The sequence below is a fragment of the Sceloporus undulatus genome, chromosome 1 (assembly GCF_019175285.1).
Source record: "Sceloporus undulatus isolate JIND9_A2432 ecotype Alabama chromosome 1, SceUnd_v1.1, whole genome shotgun sequence".
Lineage (NCBI taxonomy): Eukaryota > Metazoa > Chordata > Lepidosauria > Squamata > Phrynosomatidae > Sceloporus > Sceloporus undulatus.
The window spans coordinates 360,206,867-360,231,564 of NC_056522.1; the positions used below are offsets into that span (position 1 = coordinate 360,206,867).

Sequence of the window (24,698 nt, forward strand, 5' to 3'; positions counted from 1 at the left end):
AATGGTTTCTTCCTCTGAATTTGACGTGTGACGCTTAAAGCCCTGGGACCAATTATGGCTTTCTGTTTTTAGGATGAGTCTGCTGTTTGCCTCCCCATGCTACTACTGTATGGGAGCATCTAAGTTACTGTTTTGTGTAACACAATTTTCCTTATGAGAGTCCAAGAAGAGGCATACAAAATTAAACCAAAGACAATGTTATGTAGTAGTTCCGCATGCATGCCTTTGCTAGGCTAAGTTGTATCCCTCCCTTGGTTTTACTCAGTTGGCTCTGAAATCTACCACATGCATGACCATTCCATGCCATCATGAGTAGTGAGCAAAACTGGATAAGCAATGTCCCCATACCCAGAAACAGAATGATGACATCAATGGTGAGATCCTCCAGCACTGTCCGGAAGTCTTAGTGCAGCTGTAATAATTTCACATCTGGCTACACTGACATAGCCAGATATTTCTCTAATCCTGTCTATTCCACACGGGGCATGGATTAACTGTGGGGATTCCAGAGGATAATGACTTTTTAGACTATAGATGCCATGATTTGAACCTGGGACCCCTGGCTTCTGCATGCAGAGCATGTGTTCTACCACTAATCTTTGGATCCACTTGCACAGAAACATGTTCTGCATATGCTCGGAGGCTCCCAAACCATTTTTGATTTAAGAATTCTGCCTTCTTGATTCACTGGGAGATCTTTGTAGCTATCCACATTGCTGTACTTGTGGTTGATCAGTTTCCTCTAATTAAAATATGTCACTCCTCATTAACCTTTAACAAACAAGGCATCTGAAGAGTGAATGAAATACCCATATTGTGGGGGTGAAAAGAAAAGAGAGATGCAGATGACTGGCAAACTGAATTAAAGAGGATGAGATCCCATACTTTGAAACAATCTTTCCCAAATGCATTCTGCTATTCTGCCAGGAGCTGATTTTTTGCTGAAAACCTAAGTAACTTTGTGTGTGTGTGTGTGTCTATATGTGTGCACACCTTTAAGACACTTGTCCATTTCCACTGACCCCAAGAATAGTGAATTTCATAAATTCTTACCCCAAATTTGAAACTGTAATTATCACTGGGCAGCCTACTTCCTTTCCTGCTCCATCACCCCACCATCATATTTTCCTCATATGTGTAGTATTATATGCCCATACGCACTTTGTTCTAATTGCTTTATACTTTGGACTGGGCTTATCTGCTCTGAAACTGAATTGGGCTGATCTGACCAACTTGGAACATAGAATCATAGAATCATAGGGTTGGAAGAGACCGCAAGGGCCATCCAGTACAACCCCCTGCCATGCATGATACAGTTTAGTCTGAATCAGCCTGATTTGATTTGTAAAGCAGTTTACAAAATGGTTAGCCCATTGTCCCTAACAAGTTGGGTACTCATTTTACTGACCTACGAAAGGATGGAAGGCTGAGTCAACCTTGGAGCCTTGAGATAGAACTCACAACATTGTGGCTGAAACACCAACATTTAACCATTGTGCCACCAGGGCTCCTAGCTAACCTTCCACATGGTTGCCTGTAGTTTATATGCTGATATTGCATTGCTCATGAATATGGTGCTTCTATACCATGTGCACATTTTCAGGGCTGGCATTCAAGGTAGGTATTATTCAGCACCTGCCATAGCCACACCAAGCTAGGGGCCCCATGGTCAGTTTCTGGCTTTTTGTGTCCCTGCTTTCTCCCCCTTGCTATCACTGTCTGCCTGTTCACCTGCTTTCTTGAAGCATGCAAGTAGAGGTCAGAGTGAGGAGATAAAGTATTGTCCCTCACTTGCTTTACAAGTGGCTTATATAGATTGGTTCTCAAGGGAAAGGAAAGAATGAATGAGTAGCAGAAATAAACAGGAGGAAGAGGTGCACACAGTCAGAAAGGATCAGCCACTGAGGAAATTTTCTCAGAGAGCTTTCCAGTTCATTAGTATATTCTAAAAGATAAAGGCAGTCCCTTGACATGAATGTTTAGTCGTAACCGACTGTATGGGATGGTGCTAATCTCTGTTACTAAGTCGAAGAGCCAACATTGTCTGAGGACTGCTCTGGTGGTCATGTGGCCAACATGATGGCCCTGAACACTATTACCTTCCCACTGAAGTGGCACCTATTTATCTACTTGCATTTACATGCTTTCGAACTGCTAATTTGGTAGAAGCTGGGACTAGTGACAGGAGCTCACTTGGGCTGTGAACCTTCCGATCTTTCGATCATCAGAAATGGCATCTTAACCACTAAGCTACTGTCAGTTAGAAAAACACCTTTTGTTACACAATGTCTCTGTGCTAGAAAGGCAGCATAGTATAGTAGTTTGAGGGCTGGGCTTAGACACTGGAAGACAAGGGTTTAAATCTCTGCTCAGCTATGGAAACCCACTGGGAGATACTGGACAAGTCACATTCTCTCAGTCTCAGAGGTGGCCTCTGAACAAATCTCGCCAAGAAAACCCCATAGTATGTTTGCCTTAGGGCCACCATAAGCTGAAAATGACTTGAAGGCTCACAACAAGCAGTGCTAGATCAGAGATGGGCAACTGCTTGGGGGGCATGAGCAAATTATCCCTTAGATCCCCTTTGGTGCCTTCCTCACAAGCTCATATATTATTGCTTTCATCTGTAGTCCCTCTCAAAATGGTGACTGGATATAATGACACATCACTCCCTGTCACCATTTGAAAATGACTGAGATAAAAATTGAAATATTTGGGGCTAGTGAAGGTTACAGTGGATGGTAGGCTGATTGTTGTAAGATGTGCTGAAATGTTTGAAACTATGGATTTTGGTTGTTCTGGCATGTCTTTTTAAATTATTAAATGTTACAGAGCAAAGCTGGAGAGGTCAACATCAATATTGTTTCTAGATATGTTTATATCCTTCTCTTCCCTTGAGCTCAGAGTAGTGCACTTATGGTGCTGAGGGCCTCTCTCATCTGGGCCTTGTTTTAAGTCATACTTTTCTTTTATCGTATGCCTGCAAACCATTCCCTTATTGTAACAAAAACAAGATTCAGGCATGAACATGGTGCAACATTACACAGTTCTCTAAAGGCAAAAGCTGATGAAACTGTTGTCCTACTGGGAAGATGGGCATTTTGCAGGAAGCAAGGGCACAGACTTAATTTGGACTCTTCCTGGGGTGCACCTAAGCTGTCTGTATGGCAAAGTGTGGCTGTGCCACATCTTTGTTTTGCTGATAATGGAAACCATAGCATTATTCCAGAACAGCAGTTTCATTGCTATGGATTAGCTTTTCTGATCCTTAATCTTCAATTTATTACTGATGATCCTGAGCACTCTCAGTCACTGAAGACTATAGAAACTATTTGCATGAATTTTCCATATTTTCAGATTCACTTGCAAGACAATTAGGCATTTTGTTTCACAGTGCTGCTACATATGAATAACTGTGGAAAATATAGATGCAGGACAACATGTAAGGGAAGGGTTTGTTTGTTTGTTTTTAAACCCAGCAGCCCTCCTCCCACCACAGTTTGGAGTTGGTCTGGCTCCTTCATCTTATCTGTTTCATCCTGTCTGCTACTCTTGCTCTTTGAGGTACTACTTTCCATTGTAATTCTCTGTTCATAGTCTTCTAGACCACAGTCTATGCCTGCCAGTTTTCCAGTTTATGACTTGCTAGAGGGGAGGAGAATTCTGTATTCTGCATCACTATCATATTTTTCATCAGTTCTGCAGACAGAGGGTAACTGTTTGCTGTATCATTTCCTGTGTTTCATTTATGAACCAGTTTACACATGTAAGTTCCAAAGAATATAAGTAGACAAAAAAAAAATCCTGTTTTGTACAGTGTGCCAAACATATGCCTGTAAGATGTCCACAATAGGCCTATCTCCAGCTATTGTTCCTCAGAAGTTAGTATTCAGAGACATGCTGCCATTAAACCTGGGAGAAGCATATAGTCATCATAATGAGAAGCCACTGAGAGCCTTATACTTCATGAGTTAATCCCCTTATTAGAAGTACTTGTCTGTGACAACTGGCTCTGTGGGTTGTGCAAATTATATTCTCCCTGTCCATGATGAATCTAGAAATGGAGTCCTAGGCTTAGCAGCAAATTTGCTTGAAGATTTAAGAGCAGCTAGAGCTTGATGAGGTTGGATGATAGATTGGAGGAAAGAGCAGAATTGTTTTCTGTCAGCTTGAAGGTGGAAAGGTCATAAGTGTATATGCCTGCTACCCAATAAATTTTGAATAGGGTCAGCAGAGTCATGTTGGGTAGGTGGCTTCGTTACATACTTTAACAACATAGGTACTAGCCTGTTATTGCTGGCTAAAGACACATACCTCATTAAATAGGTTTAAAAAAAATAAACAGGTGACAGTTACATCTCCAAGGCCCTAAAAATAGTTGGCTATTTGTATGGCCACATTCTCTGGAAAACATATTCAAGGGTGGCCATGTTGGCCATGCAGCAAAATACAACAAAATCAAAAATCCACAAAATAGTGATACCTTTACTGGGCCAGCTAAAATGCAAACAATACATCATACAAGCTTTCAGTACTTCACTGGCTTTTGCATCAGGTAATGATGAAGAAGCCAGTGAAGCTTCAAAAGCTTTCATGATGTAATTTGTGTGTTTTAGTTGTCCCAGTAGATGTATCACTGTTTTGTGGATCTTGCGTTTCTCTGTAAAAATCATTCCTATTTTGTAAAAGTAAATGAAATAGGCACTTTTAATTACTTTTTAAAAAGTTGCTGGCCTGTAGTACTACGGTTACTTTCTATCATAGAATCACAGAGTTGGAAGAGACCTCAAGGGCCCTCAAATTCAATCCTCTGACATGTAGGAATACACAGTCAAAGTACCCCAAACAGATGGCCATCCAGCCTCTGTTTAAAAACCTCTAAAGAAGGAGACTCCACCACACTCTGAGACAGCATATTCCACTGTTGAACAGGTCTGACTGTCAGGAAGTTCTTCCTAACGTTGAGGTGGAATTCCTGCAGCTTGAATCCATTGCTCTGTGTCCTAGGCCTGTTACAGACTGTGAAAATAAAGCTGCTTCGGGTCTCTTTGGAGATATGCTATTTAAATGATGCATGGGTCCTAAGAGTCCGGAGGTTGTGCCAAAGCCACACTCCATTCCTAAGCACTGGAGTGCAGCTTTGGTGCAGCTTCCGAATTCTTAGGACCCATGCATCATTTAAATAGCATATCTCCAAAGAGACCTGAAGCAGCTTTATTTTGGCAGTCTGTAACAGGCCCTAGTCTTTGGAGCAACAGAAAGCCAGCTTGCACCATCTTCAATATGGCACCCTTTCAGATACTTGAAAATGGCTGGCTAGCATGTCACCTCTTAACCTTCTCCCCAAATCACTCCTCATAGAACATGGTTTCCAACCCTTCACCATTTTGGTGGCCCTTCTCTAGACACACTCCAACTTGTCAACTTCCTTTTTGAATTGTGGTGCCCAGAACTGGGTGCAGTATTCCAGGTGACGTCTGACCAAAGCAAATAGAGAGGTACTATTACTTCCCTTGATCTAGATACAGTGGTGCCTCGGGTTACGAAATTAATTCCTTCCGCCGCGGCGTTCGTAACCCGATTTTTTTCGTAACCCGAAAAAGCCATAGGCGCCAGCGCTGGAAAGCCGCGTTTCGTGCGAAAAAGCGCCGAAAAGCACCAAAATTTTTTTCGTAAGCCGAAAAAAAAAAAAAACGTAACCCGGAACAGTTTTTTCCTATGGGATTTTTTCGTATCCCGGAAATTTCGTAAGGCGGTGCTTTCGTATCCCGGGGTACCACTGTACTATATTTCTGTTGATGCAACCTAGAATTGCGTTAGCTTTTTTTAGCTGCCACTGTTGACTTATGTTCAATTAGCTGCCTACTAGAACTGCTAGATCAACCCTCTTGTCTTTCCTTGCTACAGCAGCATGAGGCACTGTTGTGATGTAAAGCATAAAACAGAACTCTGACCATGTGCTGTTCCTTTCCCACCACTGACTGCACTGAGTAAATCTCCTTGAATCTGAAAAGTTTGTTACACCATAAAAGGAGTAAAATTATTCCTTGTTAAGTTACAATCATAACATTATACTTTTATTATTTGAACAAGGAACTAATTTCTGTGCCTGTAACTAGTTACGATCAAGCTTTTAACAGTTGCCTCTTTGCCTCTAAAACATGTCAATGCTCACCATAGGAAGGCAGCTACATGGATTTGTTGAAATGCACTAAAGTGTTAATGGTCCCTGATAACCATGTGTACTGGCAGGGGACCAAATGCAATGCCCTTCAAGTCTCGACAATCACGATAAGAAACACTGAAACACAATGTATTCCAAATAAATAGAATGTATTGGCTTGCCCTTTAACTTTCAAACATGCTTCGAATATTCATAAATGGGATGATTAAAGGATGGATGTTTATCTCAGTCCATGGTTATAGACCAGGGGTAGGCAACCTGCGGCCCGGCGAGGCCTTGTGACCGGCACCAGCCCGGTTCTGCTGCCGATTGCCGCCGGGGCCTTTGGGGGGCAACTGTCTATAGAAGCCTCAAAAACATGCATTTATATTAACATTTTTAAAAAAAAATCAGCAAATTTTTTCGCATGTCCTCCATTTTTTTTTTAAAGTGTCTTCCATTTGAAAATGTTGTTCTACATTTGTCCTGGTTTATTTATATATTTAATTTTTTTAAAAAAAATTATTTAATTATTTATTTTTTGGCTTCGGCCCCCCAGTTGTCTGAGGGACAGCAACCCGGCCCCCGGCTCAAAAAGATTGCCTACCCCTGTTATAGACACTGTGTTTTCACAGAAAACACGAGTGTAGCAATAATTTTAGGCTATTATTACAAAACGAAAAGATGCAGCCTTTGTGAATTCTTATTTATCTACCTGTGGATTCTTCAGGCATATTAAGTAATGTGGTTAAAGAATACATGGGAAACATTGGCTCAAGAAATAGCCATGAATTAGGAAATGCTTCCCATCTCATCCCTGCCCCCCAGCATAGATTAGGAAGAAAACAAGGTTTTCTTCTGCACAACACAAACTCATTATATGTATTATTCATCAAAACACATAAAGCAAATGAAAATTGTGAAAATACATTTGGCTTCACACCTTGGAGTGAACTGTTTATTATCATCATTAATTTGATAAGTATAATGGCAGTGAACAGAAGATAAAATTCAAATCCTTGTAGTTGAATTTCCTGTGGCATTAATTTAAGGCTCTAGAAGGGTTGTTTACAAAGACGATTGGTATTAAGCCACAGGATTCTGTGAAGATTACCACATACAATTAAATTTAGAAAAGAGTGTATCCATGGGAACCAAAAGTGCCTTACTTGAGAGGATATGCAAATCTTTATTTGCTTTAAGAGTAAAATTCAGTGTCCTTCCTGCACTGCTTTCTAAGTCAGCAACAAAATATATTTTAATCTTTGGAGATTTGTTAATCAGTGTTGTGCATGTCTTACCATTTTCTTAAAGCCTGAACAGCTGGGACAAAGAAGGCCAGTGGTTTCATTTTAATCAGACAGTGTCTGTTGTGGGAGACATCCTACATCTCCCTCCAGTGGTGTGCATTATGTTATTTGCATAATTCACCTAAGAGTCTTCTCAAATATGCAGTATTCACCTGAACTGCATTAACACAGCAGGTGGCAGACAAAATGATTGTCTTATATTACACTTGTGCCATTCCAATTCTGTGGACTTTGGTTGAAAGATGAGTGGAAATTCCTACGATGCTTAAGAGCTGATCATCAGTTAATAGCTGTCTCTCCCCACTGCTGTGTCAAGAAGATCTCTTTCTAAGCCTGTACGTAGAGAGATCTTGTAGTTCCTTTGTGACACGGCTATATCTTTTCTTTCTAAGCCTATTCTTCTCAGCAGACTTGTCTTTGACACTCTTGGTTCTTTTATTTTTCTGCATTTTACTTGTTGGACATCTCTTGCAATGCCCTTTCCTGCTTCTGTTTGTCTTTGCTTTTATTGTTGTTGTTCTTGAGTTGTCCCCGCCCTATGGATGAGACATCTCCAAGACCCTCTATCCTACACTGCCCTGGTCCTGCAGCCTCAGTCCCATAGCCACCTTGATTGAATCAATCCATCTGGCATCTGGTCTGCCTCTTTCTATAGCCTTCTACCTTTCTTAGCATTAATGTCTTTTTTTAAAATGAGCCATGCTTTCACATGATGTGGCCAAATTTCATCATTTAGGCTTCCAGGGATAGTTCTGGGCTGATCTATTCTATTTGTCCTTTCGGTCATTGACAATATCTTCAACAGTCTCTCCAACATGAATTTTCTTCCTTTCTTTATTTTCCAGCTCTCACATCTGTACATGGTGATGGGTAATACAATGGCTTGGATGATTCTAACGTTAGTGTTCAGTTGTATATCTTTACACTTCAGGATCTTGTCTAATTATTTAGCTGTCCTTCCCATTCCTAGTCTTCTTCTGATTTCATGAGTGCAGGCTTCATTCTGGTCAATATTTGATCCAAGGTATGAGAAATCTTAGACTATTTTTATTTCCTCTCTGCTACTAATAATCTATCTACTTTTCCTGCAGTGTGGGAGGTAATCCTTCATGGTGGGTCTTGCTTCTTCCATTTGGAGGCGGCACGGCTGTGACGCCATAATGGTGGCGCCCATGTAGAAAGGGCGCCACCATTACAATGTACTAGGGTTGCGGGGCATCTGGAAAGGACACCCCGTGGCAACCCTAGTATGTGTGCAGGCCGGCGCAAAGCGCCGGTCTCTATAGCGCCATTGATGGTCCAGCTTTGCTCCTGAGCTCTACTGGTAGATTTTGCTTACAGTGTGCCAGGCAGTGGGTTCTTGGGGGGTGGGGGGTGAGTCAGGAGGTAAGCAGTGGTTATTATGGGCAGCTCACAAGATGGGTGATTGTGTGGATAAAAAATGAACATGAACATTTTGTGTGCCAAAACCAAAACAGGTCTAATACTCAGTTGACAGTGCAGCAAGCACTTCTAGAGCTGTGGCCCCCAAACTTTTTAGGCTACTGCCTTTTTGGCTTAATGCCCTTTCTTGTTGGGCGACAACCCTAATGCCCCAATGCCTATTTCATATTAACAACCAGCCAGCCAGCAGCAGCTAGCCCAGCTACACCCAACTGGCCACCACCTTCTTCTCCTCCTCAGCCTCTCATGTATGAATACAGAAGCAGCGGTGGCTCAGGCCTGCTCCTCCATCTTGCCTGTGGCAGCCTTATAAAAAGAAGGCCTGCTGTTCCCAGGATGACTGGGTGCAAAGGGAGCAGTGCCCAAGCAGCCAGTGAAGCAGTGACTGGGGAGCTGGCCACCCTGAGAACAGCCACCAAGCAGCTGACTGTATAGTGACTGAAAAGCTTCTCACCCATACCAGCCTTGAATCAAAGGCCAACATGGATGGGAAGCTTCTTGATTGCTGATTGGCTGTCTGCTCAGTGGCTGCAATCAAAGTGACTTGGGTGCAAAGGGAGAAACTACTCCCCAGTGAGGAAGGACTTCTCACTGTCCTTATGCTCTTCCACTTATACTGGGTAGGTTGGCTGACATTTGAAAGAAGACCTTCCTCAGAAGTGTATGGTTACTGAACTTGCAGGTTCTCATATTCTGGATGCTGTAGTTGTCCAAAAGGGAATGTTTCTGAGTTCTGTAATATAATGTTACATTATTAATATCTCACTGCATCCCCTTATTCTTTTAGATCAGGAATGGGCAAATTTATGACCTTCCTGCTGCTGTTGGATTTCAACTATCATTGGTCCACATCCATTGGCTACAATGGTTAGATCTGATGAGAGCATTTGTAGGGCCACAGACTGCTCACCACTGTTCTAGACTAATGGCTTTCTGTAGCAATAGCAAGTACATTTCTATACCACATATCAGTGCACTTAAGCACTCCCTAAGCAGTTTACAAAGTGTAAGCTAATTGCCCCCAACAAGCTGACTACTGGTTTTAGTGACCTTGGAAGGATGCAAGCCTGAGTTGAGCTTGAGCCCCTGGTCTGGTATTGAACTCGCAACTTATGGTTTGTGAGTGAGTGGCTGCAGTACAGGCATTTAACCACTGCACCACCAGAGCTCCTCTGTAAGAAGAAATTCCCCAGGGGACCTTGTTGTACAGTGGATAGTGGTGCGGAAGCACTTCCTTCTATGATTCTATGAGGCAACAGTGTGATGCGGCAGCACATCAAGGGAAGTAGTAGTGTCATTCTGTTCTGTTTGGTGAGAACTCACCTGGAGTAGTGTGTCCAGTTTTGGACACCACAGTTCAAGAAGGATGCTGACAAGCTGGAACATGTCCAGAGAAGGGCAACCAAGATGATTAAAGGTCTAGAAACCAAGCCTTATAAGGAATGATTTAGGGAGTTGAGTGTGTTCAGCCTGGAGAAGACAAGACTGAGAGGTGACATGATAGCTGTGTTTAAACCTCTGAAGAGCTGTCATGTAGAAGATAGGGCAAATTTATTTTCTGCTGCCCCAGAGGGTAAAGCACAAACTAATGGATTCAATTAAAAGAAAAGAGATTCTACATAAACATTGGGAAGAACATCTTTACAGTATCAATTGTTTGATTGTGGAATAGACAGCCTCAGATGGCCGTGGAATGTAGTTGGCAGAGGGTTGGATGAGATGGCCCTTGTGGACCCTTCCAAATCTAAGATGCTATTGTTCTATTGCAACACTATGCCTTTTCACACAAAGAACCCTAATAACCTCCTTGAGGTTAGGGTATTCCATCTCCATTTCCATTCCTTATGTGGAAAGTTGTGGCACAACTATAGGCCACCTCTGGATTTGCTGTCACAGGAAGAACAAATGCACTCTGGATTTTACTGGTGTTTCTTCTTCAGTTACTCCAAGTTGAATAGGTGTGCTGTTGATGCTGAACTAGGGAAAGATCCTATTCAACTCAGAGCAGGAAGACAGGAGGTAAAATCCAGACCAGATTCAGTGCCACAGTAGTGGCCTCACCTGGGGATAACTGACATTGGGAGGAAAATTTTCAAATTGTTTCCATATATTTGGTTCTAGTTTCCATATAACAAGTATTTTTGACATAATTTCCCATCCATCTCATATTAAATCTTTGGCACATTTCATTGGCTTCAGCTCAACATAAGTATGTTTTAGCTTCCCAGGGACAGACCAGTGATAGAGTTCATGAATACTATGCTTCTCTCACTGATTTCAGGTTCACAAATGCAGATATTTTGTACCAGGTTTACAAATTCACAATAGTCAATATCCCTCTTTTTTCTCTCCCAATAAATAATAATAATAAAAGCTTTATTTTTAGCCCGCCTTTCCTGGGATCAAGGCGGGTCACAACAGCCAAAAACACAATACAATCAATATACAACAAAATTAAAATACAGTGGTACCCCGGGATACGAATTGATCGCGTTACGAAATTTCCGGGATACGAAAAACTTAGATTGGAAAAAACTGTTCCGGGTTACGATATTTTTTTCGGGTTACGAAAAAAATATCGGCGCGAAATTCAAATGCGAAGCGCGGCTAGCGGCTTTCCAGCCGCTAGCCGCGCTTCGGAAAAGCCTTTTCGGGTTGCGAAATGTATCGGGTTACGAACGCCGCGGCGGAACGAATTAATTTCGTAACCCGAGGTAGCACTGTACAGAAAATACAAAATCTTACAACATCTTACAACACTTAAAATCCAGTTAAAAAGTTTTCCAACTAGCACAAAATTGCAAAAACAATGAGGAGACAGAAGGGGGCAACATGGAATGTTAGGGGTAAGCCTGCTGGAACAAAAAAGTTTTAAGCCCCTTTTTGAAGTGTTCCAGGGAGGTGGCCGAGCGGAGCTTGTCTGGAAGCAAGTTTCAGAGGATGGGGCCCGAGATAGAAAAGGCCCTCTGAGTGGTGGTAGAATATCTTGCCTCTGGGACACGTAATAATTGCTTCCCAGCAGATCTGAGTGTGCGGGGCAGAATGTATGGGGAGAGGCGGTCCTCCAAGTACCCTGGGCCCAAGCCATATAGGGCTTTATAGGTAATAACCAACACCTTATATTGTGCCCGGAAGCGAATAGGCAGCCAATGGAGATCTTTCAGAATTGGTGTTATGTGACTGGTCCTGGAAGAGCCAGTGACCAGTCTCGCTGCCATATTTTGAACCAATTGAAGCTTCCGAGTATGGTACAAGGGTTGCCCCATGTAGAGCGCATTACAGAAATCCAAACGAGAGGTTACCAGAGCAATCACAAAGTCCAATTTCTTTCATTTCACTCTTTCCACATTTATCTGTATCTATTGGTAAAATATGTTTTATATCTCTGACGTCTCTTGCAAATTCTCTATGGCCTAAGCATAGTGTTTATACTTACTCCGCTGTAGCCTCCTTGGCAGTTGCTTTGGAAGCAGGCCAGGTTTTAATATGTTGACCATAATTTCCTTTAGGAACAGAACAACAATTGAGAGTGTTGTAATACTTCATTTAATCTTAGAATGGATCTGTCTGTTCTTGTTTTGTTTTTAAAAATGTGGTATCTTAATTTTCAATTCAAAAAGGATTCTCAGAGAAGTTTATGAGATTATAAATCTTGCTAAAACCAATGTACCTGTAAAATAGTAACCAAGCCTTTTAAATATGCCCACAAATGCTAGTGGCCTGCAAAATATTTTACTAGCCTTCTGAGGTGTGACACAGAAAATGGCCAGTAGTAGAGATGGTGCTGCTGATTATTGTATCTGTGGCTTTGTCTTTTGGCAGTAGAAGCCAGCTTGTTTTCTTACGTATGTGTGTGTGTGTGTTTGTACAGGGGAGGAGGTTGAAGTATTTCTCCCACAAGCAACCATAAAGGTGGGCCCCTAGGATTGCAGCACCTTCTCTTTTTCCCTTGTTCCCTCTCCATTTCCAATTTATCTTCCATGTTAATCTTTCAATGCAGAGATGTGCATGTGAACGCTTTGCAAACACTAATATATCACTTCAAAAGATGTGAACATTGCGAAATGCTGGTCAGTCTGACCACAAAAGTGAGGGAGGTCTGGATGAAAACAAAGTTTGAGGTGTAGGAACAGTTAAGGAGGTGGTGGTGGTGGTAGAGGAGGAGAAGAAAGAGGAAGAGGAGGAGCAGGAGTTGTGAATGAGGTGTAGTTGCCTCAGCCTATGGCTGGAGACATGAAGGGTTTGTGTTGGTGGTGTCACTGTTTGAAGAGAGAGTTTGGAAGAAAAGGTTGGCACCCCACCCCTCTGTCATATTAGGTCCTTATTTTAGGTGGCCTATCTTTCCATGGAAAGGAGGGGAGTGAGAAAAGGGTAAAGGCTGGCTGCTTTCTCTTTTCTGCTCTTCCTTTGTCTCACCTCAGTCTCCATAGATTTGCCTGGTACTAAAAGCATTCATCTCCTTTCCTTGGATTCCAGTGAGCTCCTAGATCTGCCACACAGGGACTTTGTCCTTGCCTTCAAAGTCCTTCCATGGCTTTGCTACCCTTACCGTTTCACCCTTTTATATTAATAAATTCTTACCCATACGTTTTATTCCTCCAGTTTCACCACCTTCCACCAACCCTAAAAAAAAAATCATCCCTTTCTGTTTTATTGCTTCTTATCCCTGGAAGTGACTCACAGAACATTTGTACAATGCCCTCTCCCTTCAAATGCCTTCTCAAATCCATCTTTTAAAGGAAACTTTTTAGGAGTTCTCATATCCTAACTCAGCCTGCAACTAAGCCTAACCAAGCGTAACAAAATTGCATATTGCTTCCCTGTTGCCTCCTCTGCTGTTTCCCTTGTGCTCTGTACTGCACCAGGCACACTGATGGTTTTATATACATAAATATTATCATTAGTTTCACAGTTTACCATGTATAACCAAGTAATCCAGTGGAGTTTTAGATTCTATCCAAGAACCTAAGAATCATTTTGGTATCAAGGAATAATGTGACACATTCCAAGCAGTATCATTTTTTAAAATTGTGCTATTGTGGTTGTTAATGTATATTTCTATTTGTATTTAAAATGTCCAGATGTGACAATGGTTTGCTAAAGTAAAAAATTGGTTCCTGTTGAAGGCCAGGAAGTCTAGGCTTGAAAACAGAACGTTCAAGGACAAATGGCCAAGACAAAATGTAAACATGACATTGTTGTTTGTACTGTGATTGGTTCCTATGTGGGAAGAGGCTGGACTACATTATGGGAATGTGTTCCTGATGAGAGAACAAAGGACTGTTCAAGTGGTTGTTTTTTGTTGTTGTTGTTGAGCATGGACTCTGAAAGAGAACAATGTGATATACAGTACTTGTAGCTGTTGGTTTTGTAAATAGCAACTAAGACAATAAAACCCTCATTGAGTGAAGTCTGCTGAAGTCTGTTTCTTTAATTAAGCAGCTGTTTCACTAGGCATTGTTCCAGAAAGCTTTTCCTGTGTTGGAGTATGCTTTGATCCTGAGTTCCAGAGAAGACTGCATCTGATCCAGTTGGTACCAGTTCGGGACTATGAGGGCAAGAGACATCACCCATAACAAAGATTTTTCTAACAGTGGTCCTATCTAAAACATTAATTCAGATGTTTTGTCTATTTGGAAATATTCCCATAGCCCCTATTGCTACTGGAACCACAGTTGTCCCCCCCCCCCCCCCCGAGGCAATGAATCTCACTTTGTAGATCTTGATATTTCATTATCTTTCCCCTCTCTTTGTCTTCAGTTCTGCTATCCTCTGCAGTTACCATACCTATAACCCAAGTTTTCTTTTTCTTACAGTTATTCCTAGCGTGTTATGTTTTAAGTGTTTGTTAGCTTAAATCTTAAGGTCCCTTAGGATGTTTACATCACCATTTTCAACAACTTTTTCAGTCTTATGTTCCCACTAGTTCTTTGTAGATGGTAAATTAATTTTTATTTTTATGTTTTACATACAAAAATATATTAAAACATATTGGTCAGAATTCACTGACATTGTTACATATGTGTATCCTAGAGTTATACATTTGTGACTGGTTTATATTCCTGATGACTGGTTCATACTTACTGCTTTAAGAAAGGAACCACATGTAGAAACCAGGAATGGTCCCAATCCTCAATCACTGGGAAGCAGCCACTGAGAGCAACAGAAGTCTGTTCTTCTGTTGATCAGGAAGCAGCTGACACCTTTTGTGTGAATAACCACCTGTGTGAAGGGATTTGCAAAAAGGCCCCTGCTTCTGCTTGCCGGAAAGGAGATTGCTTAGAAGAGGGGATGGGAACATCAGTCAGCTGCTTCCCAATAAGCAGGGAACAGACCTCTGTCGATTGCAGCAGTTGCTGCCTGGTAAGTAGACATTGTGGGGGTGGGCCAGGAGAAACTACTTAGCTACATAACTATGGTGCTTATATAGCTGATAGAGAATGATGGACATTATTATAATATTATTATTATTATACATGATAGATTGAATCTATGATCTGTTATTGAGTCTATTATTTAATTATTTTAATTCAGAGACATAGCTGTGTTAGTCTGGAATATCGGTATGCGAGGTGCTGCAAGATCCCTTTATATACCTATTTATTTTAAGTTAAGATATTTTAAATTATTTCTGTATTGCCTCCTAGCCCAGAAGGGCTCCCAAGGTGATGAAAAAATAAAAACCAGTAAAAACATGACAAAGATTAAAACATTTTAAAAACACATTAAAATACTCCTTTTAAAACTTCTAAAAAAAGCCTAAAACAATCCTGGAATCCAGTTTTGAAAGAGTTAAAACAGCTGGTTCAAACACTGAATGCCATGTGAAACAGCAGTGTTTTTGCTGGCTGCTGGAAGCTCAAAAGCCAGCCTAACTACCTTGGGTAGGGAGTTCCACAGTTGAGTGCTGCTACAGAAAAAGTCCTAGTATGTGTACCTACTAGTCTAACTTTATAAGATGTTGGTACATCTAAAATGCATACCTGACACTAGTCTAAGGGTCTGCTACATTTTGTATTAGCTGCACCTTCCAAACGTGTTTCAATGGCAATCCTTTGAAATCTCTGCATTATTACTACTACTGTTACTGACATACCAGTGGGTATGTTTCCTGTGTATTATATAAGAGAGAAGTCAATTTGATTTATATGTAGGCTCCTAAATGATCTTTGTCATACCTATATTTTGTTAAGCTTTCAGTATGGTAATAAAACATGTAAAAGTATAAATCCTCCCCACACTGGTAATTTTCATTCCTCTCTTCTGTCATTAGGAGCACAGCTTTTTACTAGTAGGAATGACTTTCGGATCAGCACTCTGAAGATTCACCCTCTTGATCCAAATGTTTTTATTTGTGGAGGATTCAGTCCAGAAGTTAAAGCCTGGGATATGAGGTCTTCCAAGGTAAACTGAAAGCAGAAGCAAAATTACTTGCACTGTATTTGCTTGATAAGCATCCTAGGAAGGGAGAAGCCATGTAGGCAGGTAGGTAATGATGCTGTTTGGAGAGGATAATTGGCATTTTCTGTTGAAGCAACAAGGAAACATGATTTTGTCAATCATTCTTGCCCTGTTTTTAAAAAGTAAACAGTCAGCTACAATTCCTTATGAGTTGTGTTTAAAATAAAAGGGGAATGAAGAAGAAGAGAGTATGAGCATGCTCAAAAATTTTACAATGCATTTAATTTTCAGTCTCTACTGCTGAGCAAAAATCTGGAAGTTGTCATAAGCTGTTAAAATTAATTCACACCGATCAAGATTGGCTTTTTAAGTAGAGAATCATCTGGCACAATAATATGTAATCATGTTTGTGAGGTTTTCAGAACTGTTTTGTTTTTCTGCCTTGCAGATCTGATGGTTCTTTATGAAAATCTCACCTTGCTTACCTGGGAACAGACTTTGTTGAACATAAAGGGACTTACTTCCTAATAAACATTCATAGTATCACACTATTTGATGATAGTTCCCATTGCTGCCCAGTCACAAAACATACAGTGTCCAAATCTCAGAAAATACCACGAGAAGCACATTCCTGGCAGCAAAGAACTTAATTTGTAGTTAACTTCATCAGCAACTTTAAAATAAGTGATAAATACAAATCAATTGCAGTTTTGTTTGGAAAAGTTAACTAATTAAGTGATAATAGTAATTTTTCACTGTGGTGCAAGACAATGATCAGGTTTACACGAGAGCAGGCTAATAGATTATTGCCATGTGAGGCAGTGATGTAGGTTAATTTAAGTGATGTCAGTTGTTTTTAATACTGAAATTCTAGACCCTTAGACAAGCTGTGATCATATGTAGCACCTTTAAAACTAACTGAAAGAGATAAGCTTGAGTCTACTTCCTAACATGCATGGAGTGTAGTCATATGCATACATATTCTGACATTTGCTCCCTTATGTGAATAAAGACAAGAGAGCAACCTAAAACTGGACACAATTCGGTTTAATAATACAATTTGCAGATAATTAGACCGTAAATCACTGGACTGGAAGCCATGGAATTTAGGCCCCTGTTTTTCACCTGGAATTGGAGAGGCTGTTGTCATCACATTTGGTTTGGAGTTTCAGGATATGACATAAAAAATAAACTTTAAATGGATCTGAGCATACATGGTGAATAAGATTAGTAGAGAATTAATTTGATGCTGGGGGACTTCAGTGAAAAGATGGTCACAATTAGTTCAGGAGAAAATTAGTATTGCGTCTGCTAGTTGTAGTTCTGAGAAACCTGCAAGGAGGAAAACCATGGAAAAGGAAGAATGCTCCATTCACCACCCATGTTCATCTTTTGTGGTTAAAAGCCTCTCAGCCAGCCTCATTCTTTGTGAACGGGGCAGATAATTTATTGAAAATAATTTTGTCCAGACTGTTGAGGTGAAACCTCCTCAAGGCAGTTTACAAGGTAAAATTGTAAAGTGCATGTTTATGTCTTTCTATCTGTATAAACCAACAGCATAAAACATTTAAAATGACAGAAGCAATAAAAGTTATTAATGAAAAATGAGCTCCCATTCCCTTAAGAACAGATTGGAACATCCAGGCCTTCAACACTTGTTAGTAAAACAGTCAAAGAGGGACTCCAGGCACATAGAGCACTCTCTGAAAAGGCCCTTTTTCTCCACCCACTAGTCATCTTAGCAGGTATTTAAACATAGAGATCTGATGATACCTTGCATACTTTAGTCATAAAAGACCTAAAATGCTATGCTGCAGTCTACTGTAACATAAATGATCACTTAGATTATGAAGGTGCAACATACAAGTAAGGTAAGTTGAGTGCGCAAACAGGCCTTAATGTAACAGTATGTTTGTTAGAAGACACATTTAGAGTTAATTCAAATTCCTGAGGAAATACTGAGGATCACTTCTAAGCCTGGTGTCTCTCATGAAGCACTGTCCTAACTTAATCAGGGTATTCTGAAAATAAGTGAAAGCATGAACCCTGGTTAAAATTGATGTCCTGGAGGTGTTTGGCCTATACCGAAAACTAATTAGAATGCAAATGAGGGGCTCCTGTTGGTTACAACAGCAACCACCACCACCACCACTATGACAAAAGAGATGAACTGCAAACAGTGCCAAAATAGATGAGACATTTTAATAAAAATGTCACCTGCCCAACTTGTTTTGATGGGAGCCTTCCTCAGGGACACACAAAAATAATTTTGTCAGCACGCGCTACTCAGTTGAGATTTCTTGCCATGCTGGGGTATTCCAACAAATCCATGGTTATGTGTGTCCCTGAGGAAAGCAGTTAATGAAATGTGTGAGACAGCTGATATTTTTATTAAGTTCCTTGAATAATTTGGCACCATTTTATGTCTTTCCTCCTCATTTTCTTCCATCTTCTTTTTGCTCTACTGTTTTTGTTTGAGTAGCTACCATCAGTTTTCTTTCATTGTTTCCATTGTAGCCCTAAGAACACTTTAAAAAAAATTGTAGAGACATTAACAAACCTAGAAACTTTTTATACCTGTTTCCCTCTTTTGGAACAATCTGTTTGACCACTCATAAATCATCAGAGCTGAATTCTGCAATTTTATCTTATTTCAGTATGGAACTATTTTCAGGTTTTCATTCATAGAATCATAGAATTGTAGAGCTGGAAGAGACCACAAGGGCCATCCAGTCCAACCCCATTCTGCCATGCAGGAACTCTCAGTCAAATCATCCCCGACAGATGGCCATCCAGCCTCTGTTTAAAGACTTTCAAGGAGGGAGAATCCACTACATTCTGAGGGAGTTTGTTCCACTGTCGAACAGCCCTTACTGTCAGGAAGTTCCTCCTAATGTTGAGGCGGGATATCTTTTCTTATCGCTTGCATCCATTGTTCTGGGTCCTGTTCTCTGGAGCAGCAGAAAACAAGCTTGCTCCCTCCTCAATATGACATCCCTTCAAATATTTAAACAGGGCTATCATATCACCTCTTAACCTTCTCCAGGCTAAACATCCCCAGCTCCCTAAGTCGTTCCTCATAGGGCATGATTTCTAGATCCTTCACCATTTTAGTCGCCCTCTTTTGTACATTTCCCATCATATATGGAGATTGTGCAAAGCAATAACCATATTCTTCTCCTTTTTTGGCCTTTTGCCCCCCCCCCCTCCTTTTATGGTCACTTTTGAAATGTTGGTGCAAAGATGTTCTGCCAAATGTTTCATAATTTCTTCTGTTGTCATGTGCTTAATTTATCCTTAACTTGAAAAATGCTACCTGGGAATTGCTTCCCAGTAGTGTGGCCATAGTGATGCATGAACACTACTTGTCTGCATAATATGTACATGTTTTAGCTAGAGCATCCTCTCAGTCTATTGCCAGATCTATGGTATCTTGTTAACAGGTATGCTTCCTGAGACCCTATATTAATTTAATTTCTTAATTTCTACTTTTAATTTTTTCTACTTGTCATTCAACTCAAAATTTCTAGTGAGTATGTAAGTGGAGCAGCTTACCTGCTGGCCTCCTTGCCTTCCTGTGTTTCCTGTGTCTAAGTATTGATCATGTTTACTAGCATTGGTATTTGCTTCATTGACTGGCAAAACTCAATTACTTTAGCTACATGTCTGTTACTATTTTACTGGAATATTTTGACTGGAGAGGAAAGTTCATGAGTATCTCAGTTTCATTTAAAAAAAAAAGATGTTTCTAACCCTTAACACTTTGAAGATATGCTTGAAACTATACTAGCAATGGCTGCTGAAAACCAGGAGCCACAGAAGTGGCTGAATTAGATTTACAGTCATAGAGTACTTGCAGTAAGACTTTCTCTTTTTTTCGTTCTTAAGAAATGATAGGTGAGGGTATCCCCAGGCTTTTGTAATCTAGTGAGCACATTTGGGATTTTGAGAAGGCATAATGGCCATAATCACAAAATGGCTCCCATAAAGTTTTTAGCCTCCATTCACAAATTGGTTTCTATCATGCATGTAGAAACTCTAAAAAACCCTTAAGAAGGAAATTTATGATGTTAAAAAGACAATTTACTTAAGAACCTCTTACAGATTGGCAGATAATCCAGTGTTCTGTAAAACAAAACATTTAACCTGGTATAGCCTTGAGAGGAAAATTGAAAATCCTTGCTTCTGCAAACCAGACTTTACTGCGATGTCTGAATTGAGGAAAATTAGTTTAAACTATGGTTAGGTCAAGCAAGCCAGTCCAAACAAGTTCAATAACAAATGTACCATACTTTTTTTCCTATCACCAAGATATTTATTTATGCATTTGTTATCCTGCATTTCTCCAAGCATGGGTGCCCAGGCAGCACAAATGTTTTTCAAATAAACACCTCTTAGTACAGTGGTCCCTTCCCTTATGCAGGGATTTGTTCCAGGACCCCCCCCCCCCCCAATGTAAGGGAAATTCTGTGTACATTTGAACCCTATTAAAGCCAATGAGGCTTGTACCCGTGGCACCACATGGTGGTCTCACGACTTGATTACTGTAATGTCCTCCTGGCTGGGCTTCCTCTTTCTCACCTCCGTCCTTTAATCTCTGTCCAGCATTCAGCTGCACGCATTATCACTTCCACCCACCGCTCTGACCACATCTCTCCTGTCTTGGCATCCCTTCACTGGCTCCCCCTCCCTTTCCGCATTCAGTATAAGCTCCTGCTGTCGACATTCAAAGCCCTCCATGGACTGGCCCCTCCTTACTTATCCGACCTTCTTTCTCCTCACCTTCCCACCAGGGCCCTCCGTTCTGGTAGTCAAGGTCTGCTGTCCCAGCCCAGGATTTCCTCTGCCCCATCTCGGATTCGCCCCTTTTCACTTGCTGCCCCTCACTCCTGGAACCTTCTTCCTCCACAAGCAAGAGCCATCACTTCTTTAACCAGCTTCAAAACGGAGTTGAAAACCATCCTATTCAGAGAAGCCTTCCCAGGCATCGCATAATTGTCGCTTACTATCTGATGTTCTGTTGTTGGCTGTTTATCGATCCATTTCCTGTATTGCTATGTACTGTATATGTATTATCCTACTTGTGAGTATGTATTTTCCCTGGATAATGATTAACCTTCCATTATGAAGCCTCGCCCTCCCTCCAGTCCATCTGCCTTGGTCCAGGCCTTGGAGGTAGAGAGGAACTGCTGGACCTCTTACCCTTTCCCGTCACCACCCCCTTCTCCTTCTGTGTCATGTCTTTTTAGATTGTAAGCCTGAGGTCAGGGAACCGTCTAACTAAAAAGATTGCATGTACAGCGCTGTGTAAATTTACAGCGCTTCATAAATAAAGGTTAATAATAATAATAATAATACATGCGCCATTACTCTTCCTGGTGCATGGCACCACTTCTTCCGGCGTGGCTTCCAGCATATGCTGGAAGCTGCGTAAGTGCCCATGTATCATCATGCCCATGTATGATGCAGGTGCACTGTATAAACATTAAAGCAGAATTAAGCTAAGGTCTGATTTTTTTAAAAACCCCAAGTTAAACACAGTGTTAAAAACATTTAAAGCACAATAAAATAAAGGCATAGTTTATTAAATAACATATTTTATACTCCATCATTAAATGCACTGTCTACTGCAACATACTAAAAAGTAAATGCGGTCTTAAATAAAATTATCTTTACCTGCCAGTAGAAAGACAGTAGGGAGGGGACCACTGGACCTCCTGGGGAAGGGAGTCCCACAACTTGGGAGCAGCCACTGGGAAGGCTGTCTCTTGTGACTTGACCAGTTGTGCCTTGGATGGTGATGGGACTGAGAGAAAGTCTTCCCCTGCAGATCTTAAGAGTATAGGCAAGCTCATATAGAGAGATACACTTTTTCAAGTAGCCTGGGTCCAAGCTATTTAAGGCTTAAAGGTCATGACCAACACTTTGAATTCTGCCTGCAAAGGGACTAGTAACCAGTGAAGCTATTTCTTCCAAAGATTTCTTAGACCTGAAACAGATGGGCAAAAAGCTCCAGCTTCATGCCGAGTAGGGGGCATGGCATTTATATGACACATGGCCCCAAACTGCACAGAAGCCACACCGAGGCTGCCTAAGGTGGCCCAAACCTATCTGCAAAAGGAGCGGAAAAAATTCTCCTGCCGGTGGTCTGTTTGGGACCGCGGCACTTCCCGGCCTTGGAACCATGGGGTCTGGTTGCCACGGTCCCACAGCGATTGGGGCGGGAGCAGCCTCTGGTCACTCCTTTTGCCTCGTCTACTTGATCTCTTTGTCTATGGGGTGAAGCAGACCAGCAGGTTTGCCCTGGCCAGCCCCCAATTGGTGTGGGATCGACAACCAGCCAGCCTGCTCCGAAAGCAGGCCACTGCCACTGTCCTGAACCTGGCCGTTGGCAGAAGCAGCTAATACTACTACTAATTATTATTATTATTATTTGTATCCCACCCAATCAATGAGGAATCTGGTTGGCTAACAACAGTGGAAATACAATAAAAATACAATAAAAACAAACAATAAACAATATCAATACAGTCACAATAATAGGAAACATAAGAACATTACAAATCAAACAAGGTTGATAAAAAAGCCTTTCCCTAACCCCTCAGCACAAGTTCACATCAAAACAATATTAAGCAAATTAAATATAAACATAACTTGATATCTGATAGAAAAAAACACATAAATATCACAATTTCAGTATGTCAAAAATCATAATCTATATAAAATAATAAACATCACAAACTACAGTTTATAATAATAATAATAATAATAGATTTTATTTGTATACCATTTTTCCCTCGATCAAAATGGTTTACAGACTATAAAACTATTAAAAACATCTCATACAAATAGATAAAAACAAGTAATACAATTATAAAATACAATCATTCATAGGGTAAGGCAGAGAATCGGTTAATTAATTAAAATAAAACCCACACAATTATAACAGAACAAAGTTCAAAGGAGGTAAAAATAGGTGTGTTCTCTCCTCCTCTCCCGAGAGAGGGATCGATGGAGATAACCGATGTTATCAGGCAGGAGGCAGTCCCAGGAATCTGTAGTCCTCACAAATGCTGGCAGGCTAGGTGTTGTGAGGAAGACACAAAGCTTTTTGCCACTCCTTTTTTATGCCAGCTTTTCTGGGTTGGCATGGGCTCGGCATGGTTCTGATGGCTTTCAGGGCATGCATCATCTGCACACCTTGCCCCCAACATGGCCCAAAGCCAGTGCTTTTTGCTTGTCTGCTTCAGGCATAATTTAGATTAAAAATGGAGGAATTTTGTAGTTGTTGCTGCTATTTTAAAACTCATTGGTACCAGGGATTTAGTTTGTCATAGTTACAGCTGTAGTCACCTTATGATTATTTGTTATTCTTGTTGTTATTATATTTACTTATATCCCACCTTTTCCCCAGATTCGTTTTCATCAGACTCTGATGTCTTGAATCATTCCTCAGACTTGATCATGCCCAGTAAACTGAAACTTAGAGGCTTGACAAACTGCCCCAAAAGGATAGGCTGGAGCTGCCCGTTTTTGCTCCTGAGGGAGCCTGCAGCAACCAAACCACGCGGGCTCCCTCCACACCAAAAAGAACCTGCTAAAAGTGGGTTCTTTTTGGCGTGTGTGGGCACCACCATCAGTACTCCATTAGGGTACTATGGCACATCAATGACGCAAGCTTGGCGGCCTGATGTGCAGATGCTATGCCACGCTTGCATCATCATGGCAGCCCTGCCATGATGGTGCCGCTGCTGCACACAAGGATTCAGCAGAAAATGTAGCAGCACCATACAGTGGACCCTTGTTATATGCTGGGGTTTGGTTCCAAGATCCCCTGTGGATAACAAAATCTGACTGCTCAAGTCCCATTAAATATAATGACATAGCAAAATGGTGTCCCTTATAAAAGTTGGAAAATCAAGGTTTGATATTTGAAATTTATACTTTTTTTTGAACATTTTCAAACCATAGATGCTTGAATCCGTGTATAAAAAATCAGTGCATAAGAAGGGCAGACTGTATTTATTGGTACTAGACCATTGAAACATTGTATGTCAACACTGGCTCCTGTTTTATTTCTAAACACAATTCAGGGGGTTGATTTTCACATACACAGTCCTAAACAGCTTGAGACTCCCTTTTTCTTCATGAGTGTCACTTTGTACTACCCTTGTATTCTTTTCATTTCCCAGTGGCAAACTTAAAAATGATTTTTTTTAAAAAAAAACCTCCCCCTGGATTTTTACATCTTTCAGTCTTAACTCTACTGGTGTTTCATTGTGTACTATTCTCACTTTCTTTTTTTCATAGACTGCTCCCAGCATTTTGACTGGAGCGCAACTGATAAATTTTTGCAAATACATACATAAATAAATTTGAGA

General features: G+C 40.9%; 1 protein-coding gene across 2 annotated transcripts in view; it reads left to right on the forward strand.

Annotated features, from left to right (window-relative positions):
- Nucleotides 1-24,698, forward strand: part of WDR25 (WD repeat domain 25) — a 102,794-nt gene that overhangs the window by 63,447 nt on the left and 14,649 nt on the right. For both annotated transcript variants that reach the window (XM_042448083.1, XM_042448092.1), the window contains exon 4: nt 16,190-16,320. In XM_042448083.1, the coding sequence (XP_042304017.1) occupies nt 16,190-16,320 (131 nt within the window). The remainder of the gene's footprint in view (nt 1-16,189; nt 16,321-24,698) is intronic.